At 36.2% G+C, this 7545-nt stretch overlaps 1 protein-coding gene across 1 annotated transcript; it reads right to left on the bottom strand.

The window, feature by feature from the left end:
- Positions 1 to 2863: 2863 nt before the first annotated feature.
- On the bottom strand, positions 2864 to 6448 carry LOC126738270 (phosphorylated adapter RNA export protein). Its single transcript, XM_050443514.1, has 5 exons — positions 6268 to 6448; positions 5922 to 6207; positions 5485 to 5867; positions 5250 to 5427; positions 2864 to 3321 (listed from the first exon to the last, which is right to left on the bottom strand). The coding sequence occupies exons 1-5, from the start codon at positions 6301 to 6303 to the stop codon at positions 3065 to 3067; spliced, it is 1140 nt and encodes a 379-aa protein (XP_050299471.1). The 5' UTR covers positions 6304 to 6448; the 3' UTR covers positions 2864 to 3064.
- Between the last annotated feature and the right edge of the window lie 1097 nt (positions 6449 to 7545).

Here is a 7545-nt window from a genome sequence, read left to right as displayed (position 1 = left end):
CATGTGAGAGCACCTTCTCAAAGCACCAAGCATTGGAGATATTTTGTCACTAATTTTTTGTATATGATTATTCCATGAAAGTTTATTATTTATATTTAAACCTAAATATTTGTAGTCTGTCACTTCTTTAAGTTTATTGCCGCTTACATGTACACTAATATCACATTTTGTTTTATTTTTATTACTTACAATCATGTAGACAGTTTTGGTAGCATTTATACTAAGCCTATTATAACACAGCCACTTATAGTATATATCTAAAGAGTCATTTATTTCCTTTTCAAGGGTTTTAATGTCTTTGGCTGAGAACACTAGAACTGTGTCATCAGCAAACATAAAATACTTAGCCATAAGACCAGCATATTTTAGGCTTACAATCATTTCTGTAACATCAAATTCAGTGTCTTCTTGAAGTTGATTATCCACTTGTGACTCGTCATTCATTAATTTGTCATTTTCATTGACACCTGTGACATCCATTTCGTTGTAAAATTCTGCCTCTGTAGAAGAATCACCGGCGGCAAAGTCTTCTTGGAGATCATTTTCATTTAAATCTTCTTGGAGTTCATTTTCACCTTGTGCTTCATCAACAAACTTTAGTATTGCATTGGTATGTTTATTGGCTCCTTCGGTCTTCATTTTCATCCAGAGTGAAAACAGGCTAGTATGTTCTATTGATCCTTCCCAGACTGGCCCGGAAAGCTGAAATAATCTAAGGGTCTCTGGTGGAATATATTGTTCCACGCTTCTTAAAGCTGCTTGTGATTTTGTAGGCTGTTCAGGGTTCTCTCGATGATTTTGTGCTCCGGTTTCCGTTTTGAAATATTTCTTTGTCATTATTGTTTGCAAATGAGTAAACTGTTCTATCCCCCTTTCGAACTAAAACTTTGTCTCCCTTCGGAGTGAGGAAGAAAGCCGTTTCATCACAATTGAACACACGGCTGCGGTCATAGGTAATGTTAAGGTTTTTTGTGTCTTGTAAGTAGGCCCGTACTTCTATGAACCACTGACGAATGCGATTTTCTGTTAGAATGTTTCTTGCAGAAGTCAAGTTTTGGGAAATTCTTGCTGCCAGTTCTGGATGCCTCTTTAAAAATAGTTCATACCATTTCCGTCCAGGCCAACCGTTTGTGAAATTATTAGACCTATTCAGTTGAAGAACTGCAAATCTTCTGTGACTCTGCCGGAGGACAAAATAAAAACTTTACCATTTTTTGATTTATTCATTTTGTAGTAAACAACAAAATTCATAATCTGAATGAAATAAAAATCACATTTCCTATAAGAGGACACTTCTATTTGGAATGTGACAAAAATGTAGGATGGTGGGATTTGAAGGGCCCCTTTGAGGTCCCGGAAGAAGTCATTAGGCATTCCCGCTCCAAATCATCGCCGTTTGTTGTAGTGAGTGTGTCACAAAATATGATACTGGATTGGAAATCATTTTAAGACACAATATATTTACAAAAATGCCCATTTAAAATCAAGATTTTGAAGGAAATAATGGCATCATCTGATCTTAGCCGCCTTATCTACTACCGTCCAACATACAATGGACCAGGTTTGTCTGGATTAATACGAAAACACTTTCATCGAAATTCAGCTTTAAGATGCGGAGCATTTTTGCTGCCCGTTCCGGTATACGATGGTAAGTTATAAGAAAGTTTTAAATAAAAATGAGATGTATTAAGTTTTTTAATTTTTTACAGGTTCTTTACCAATTCCAAAGGCTAAGTTTAACGACCTAATGAGCCTCATGAGGTTTTTCAGCCCAAAAGCCGTGACATTTTTTCAAAACCTGGCTCATCTCTAACTTACTTTATAATAATATGTTGATAAATAAACACTAAAAATTCCAAAAATAAAAGCAGCTGGTTTTTGTCGGTTTCAGGTGACATTGCTGCTTTTGTTCCTGCAAAACCCTGAGTGATGCGATGTTTTTGCAATAAAGCCGTATTTAGTTTTTCTAAACCAAAAAACCATAGTCATAATACTTTATAATAATATTAACTTCTGTTTTATGTAAACTACATGTTTATATTCATTTTGGAAATAAAAATAATTGGTTTTGAACATTAAAATTCAATTTACTCTAATGTGAAAAGAAATGACATATCTGGTTTTTGCCCTGTACCCGTCATATAAGATGTAAGAAAACTTCTACTACTTATTAATTTATATTGAAATCACCTTGTGCATGGCCAGGTTCTCAACACCACACAATTTCTGCATTGATCATATTTTTGCATTTAGAAATTTTATAGTGAAGTGTGGCCTCTAGCCAGTGTTGTTTTTAGTTATTACAATTTCAAAAATAAACCCTTGACTAGTAAAGTGTAAAGGACGTTAATAAAATTTGGATTTTCAATTTAAAAACGCGTTACTTACTCAAGAAGACTACTGACAGTACTGACGCGAGTTATGTGATGCAACCAGGCCAAGAACCTCAGTTGACCCCATACATAATTATTATTATTATAAATATTCCTGAATTAACAAAATAAGCATTTTAATATTATTAGGCTCCATAAAAATTGCATTATATAAAATCACTCATCTATTAATTTTCGACGAATAAAATTGTAGTTAATCGATGGTCAAATTTGTGTAGAATTTATTTTGAATTAAATTTATTCCTTTTTTAAAAAGTAGATGTTCAATAATAATTCCATCACTCGCGTTACTTACTGAGAAGACATACGATCTTCTTCGCCTTTGATTGTTATATTATTATATAGCATATCCTATTGGATTTTTTCTTGAGTAACTTTAAAGTGTAACGCCCAATTATTTTCACCGCGTTACTTGAAAAACAAAACGTGTTGTTACATAACTATTTGCATCAAAAATAAAACAACACTCATAGCTGCTTACTGTACACCAAATTTATTAAAAATAAACGAATTATTACCATAATTAGCCTAACCGCTAAACAAATCGACTATTCCAACAAATTATTAACTTAAATACACTTATTAGGTTCAAGCTATCACAATATCCACATTTTCCCACTTCAACAAAATTGACCTTGTGGCTTTAGAACAATTAAAACCACTATAACAGCTCAAAACAGATCCATTTCATTTTCGCAACTGATATCCAGAAAGTCATCGTCGTAAGTCTTCAGTTCGCCCCTGATGTTGTCCAGTTTATCGTTCAGGTCACTTAAAATGACCGGTTTAGACTCTGGAGCCATGCCATCTCTACTTTCGGGACTGGGGGGTGGATTGGTGCAATTGTCACCGTCCGGGTCCTGTTTTCGGGTCGTATTGAGAAGGAGGTCTGCCCTCGACACCAGACTAGGCAGGATTTTTTCTCTTGCTGAAATTAATTTATTTATTTATTGGAATCCATTTATGTGGTAATTATAGAAAATATATAATAAATTACATCTAAGCTTGTGACAAATATCACCCTATATAAAAACTCCATCTCATATCATTTATTTATTTATTTATTTATTTATTTATTTATTTATTTATTTATTTATTTATTCATGCCAAAAAGTATAAAGCTTTTACACAAGTCAGTCAAAAATATAACTCCAAATAAAAGTATTAAACTGTAAAATTCGTTTTATCTAAGAACAAAAATAAAACACATATAAGCCTAAAAAGTAATGCTTAAAAACACTTAACACTAAAAGTCAAGAGACCCAGCCTATGCAATAGCATTGAAATTTGAGCTCAGGAATTCCTCAAATGAATAAAAAGCATTGGTGACTAAAAATGTTTTACATTTGTCTTATAAGCATTAAGAGGCAAATCCTTAACGGAGACCGGCAGGACATTAAAGAACTTAATTCCATAATAAGACACGCCATTACGGGTACACTCGAGTCTCCTAAATGGTGCCACCAAGGAGCCGCTATTTCTGGTGTCATGACTGTGAGTGCTAGCATGAGTCGCAAACCTGGGTAGGTTTTCCCTAATGAATACAAGGCACAGAAGTATGAAGGCGCTTGGTAAGGTGAGAACTCTTAGAAGCCTGAAGTGGACCCTACAACAATCCCTGTATCCAATCTGCGCAACCACTCGCAGACATCGACGTTGCAATGCAAAAATCCTGGGCATATACGCTGAATGACCCCAGTTTAGTAAGTTATACGTCATTAGAGAGTGAAAATATCCAAAGTAAGCTGTCCTGAGAGTACCTGCGGAGACCGACCCAGACAAATTGCGAATCAGGAAAGTACACCTTGATAATTTGGTTGACAATTCATCTATGTGACCTTGCCACGTCAATCCACTATCCAATCTAACACCCAGAAAATCCACAGACACACCTAAAGATTGTTGCTGGGAATCAACGTCCCGAAGGGAAAAAATTATATTTTGAGTTTTGGACTCATTTAAGCACAATCTATTGGAAACGGCCCAGTCTCTAAACTGAGAACAAGATTCTTGAGCCTTGAGCAAAATGTTTGCGCAACTCCTATTAGTACACAGGGATGTAGTATCATCAGCATACAAATAGAAAGTGCAATCAGGGTGACAAGTTGGTAGGTCATTAACAAATATAAGAAACAGGATAGGCCCGAGAACGGATCCCTGAGGCACTCCATGCTCAATCGACAAACTCTGAGACCTACATCTCCCAAAACAAACAAACTGACTTCGGTCACTCAAGTAGGACTGTAGCAGTGACAGACTTCTCGAACAAAATTTGTAGTGGTTGAGCTTTTGAAGAAGAATATTATGCTCCACACAATCAAAAGCCCTAGATAAATCGTAAAATGAGGCTTGGGAGTACAGAACACTTTCAAATCCGTCAAGCATCATGTCACACAGGTTCTGGACCGCACCAGTGGTGGAGTGTTTCTTTCTAAACCCATGTTGGTTCACATAAAATAAAGAGTTTTGTTCAAAATACTCCTCTATTTGAGTCTTGAGTAAAGACTCAAAAATCTTTCCAATGATAGGCACCAGAGAAATGGGACGGTAGTTTTCAACATCCACTTTTGAACCCTTTTTGTGAATAGGAATGACCTTAGCAATTTTAAGATAGGATGGAAATGTGCCCTCAAAGATAGCCAGATTGATTAGTTTAAAATCACAGTAAGCAATAATAGCATCCTTTTTATTATTAAAAAGAAAATGGCCGAAGCAGCTAATAAAAATCCTTAATTTAAAACAAGTATCCAAACTAATTAAAATTCAAAAATACAAAAACCATTAAAATTGCAACACTACAAAATTTAAATACATACCACAGGCATAAAAATCAGTATGTATAACAAATAGTTTTACCTAATTGCGCCTTGGCTTTTAGCAACTCCATTTTCTTCTTCCTTTGTCTCTTCTTGTCTTTATTATACTTTTGTACATCTTCCCCGAAGATTTCATTCCTCTGTTCCGGGGTTATATGGTAATGGTTCCGGACAAAATACAAAAAGACCCCTCCCGAGGTTCTCCTCCTACTTTGGTTCTGCAAAAATAATAATAAATAAAACATAACCTAACATGTCCAATGGTTGTAAATTACCAATATAGGGAGGCCTCCCTCCCTTTCAACTTCCCTAGTTTTTTCAAAAACGTCTATGGTGCTTTTTGCTCCCATCACTTCAAGGGTCTTTAAAATTAAATCCGATCTTTTCTCGTCCAATTTGTCTGCGATATCTTTGGCAATTTCTTCCAGGGTGTTTGTGCAATCCACTGCCAATTTGGGTATTTCCTTGGGCACTCCAGTGGACTCTTTCCTTTTGGCAGGCTTGAAATCACCATTTTTCATGTCATTTCTTGTCCGTTTAGTTCCTTGCTTGGTGTTCTCCTCTTGCTCGTAAAATTTCATTGCCAAGCTAAAGTCATAGCTTTCCACATCTCTGGTTCGGTCTTTAAGGGTTACATCACAATTTATCATAGTTTCAGCTAAAAAAAAAACACTTTTTTAAGCAAAATTCTTTAAAAGCACATACTACATACCTAAAACATCTTCCTGGGCCCTAGTACTCCATATATCATACTTCTTATTCAGACCTTGCCTTTGTGGTAAAGGCCTTTTGGAAATTTTCACTTTTTTGGCCCTTTTACTCTTCAAAACCCCACAGTCTGACCCACTGTCGCTATCCGAAGACTGTAGATCTTCCTCACTGTCGCTATACTTGGTGCTCACCTCTGGGAAACGTCTGTGGGGCGCGTCCAGTGCATAAGTCTCAGGCCTCGGGAGAGGAGTGTATTCCGTGCCCACTTCCTCGTTATCATCCTCAATCTAAAAGTTGGTTTTAATGTGTTATTTAGTCATTTTAAAAGGAACTTTCTCAGATCCCACCTCGCCTTCTTCCAGGCTGAGCTCGTCTTGGTCCATTGTATGAATTTAAATTAATAGGCTTAATACTTATGAAAGGTGAGCACTATAGAGACTAATTTAGCCCCAGCCCCTTTAAAAAGCAAAAACGTCCTAAAAATTAAGTTTTTGAGCAACCCCAAACAAACCAAAACGTCAAAATTTGACATTTGACATTAGTAGGGGACTTGACAACGACGACAACTTTCGAGTAAACATGATGGAATGCGATGTTGCCGCCTGAGGTTGGACTAAGTCGCGCAACATAATCGCATTGACGCGACTTTTAAAAAGTTGGTTTGAAATATTTTGTTAAAGTCCAGTGCAACGATATATTAGAATGATCACCTGTCAAAACACCAGCATTTTACTTCTCAAACAATGTAAATAGAAGGTGGATGACATTATTTGGCAGGTGGAATGCTGGTGTTTTGACGGGTGACCATTCTAATATATCGTTGCACTGGACTTTATCATCACATATTTACCGTTTTGACTAGAGTGACAACTGTTAAGTAAAAAAATGATAGGGCACTAAAGTTGCGCAACATAATCGCAGAGTCAAGACTTAAGATTTTAGTAATCTGACTTATGACATTAGTAGATATACGACAACAACTTTTGAGTAAACATAGTAGCGTTACCTAATCGCACGAACGCGATTTTTCGATTGCAAGTCAAACAATATTTTTTACCTTCACAAAACTTACGGTTTTAACTAGAGTCACAAGAAATTGATTGGCGCTAAAGTGCCGCAACATTATCGCATAGACAGAACTTCTGCTTCTTTCGCCCATATTTTATTTACTCGTACTTAAAGGCGTACTTTAGAGGTACATCTGAAGAAGACGTCCTCGTAATATTAATAATTTGACAAATGACGTTAGTTGCAATTTTAAAAGGGACAAGTTTTCAGCAATAATCGTATCAATCGATGCTAAAGCCGCGCAAGATAATAGTCGGCCCTTAAGATTTTAGTAATTTGACATTTGACATTAGTAGGGGACTTGACAACGACGACAACTTTCGAGTAAACATGATGCAATGCGATTTTGCCGCCTGAGGTTGGACTAAGTCGCGCAACATAATCGCATTGACGCGACTTTTAAAAAATTGGTTTGAAATATTTTGTTAAAGTCCAGTGCAACGATATATTAGAATGATCACCTGTCAAAACACCAGCATTTTACTTCTCAAACAATGTAAATAGAAGGTGGATGACATTGTTTGGCAGGTGAAATGCTGGTGTTTTGACGGGTGACC

The sequence above is a fragment of the Anthonomus grandis genome, chromosome 7, assembly GCF_022605725.1.
Source record: "Anthonomus grandis grandis chromosome 7, icAntGran1.3, whole genome shotgun sequence".
In the NCBI taxonomy this organism is placed as follows: Eukaryota; Metazoa; Arthropoda; class Insecta; order Coleoptera; family Curculionidae; genus Anthonomus; species Anthonomus grandis.
Note: the sequence above shows the minus strand (reverse complement) of the source record. Positions and strands in the feature narration are given on the sequence as shown.

What these genes read in the sequence shown, in the direction of transcription:
- LOC126738270 (XM_050443514.1), bottom strand. Translation starts at nt 6,303, where the DNA reads ATGGACCAAGACGAGCTCAGCCTGGAAGAAGGCGAG. An exon ending in TCAGCCTGGAAGAAGGCGAG is followed by an intron (nt 6,208 to 6,267) that starts GTGGGATCTGAG and finishes ACCAACTTTTAG; the next exon opens with ATTGAGGATGATAACGAGGA. An exon ending in GGCCCAGGAAGATGTTTTAG is followed by an intron (nt 5,868 to 5,921) that starts GTATGTAGTATG and finishes TTTTTTTTTTAG; the next exon opens with CTGAAACTATGATAAATTGT.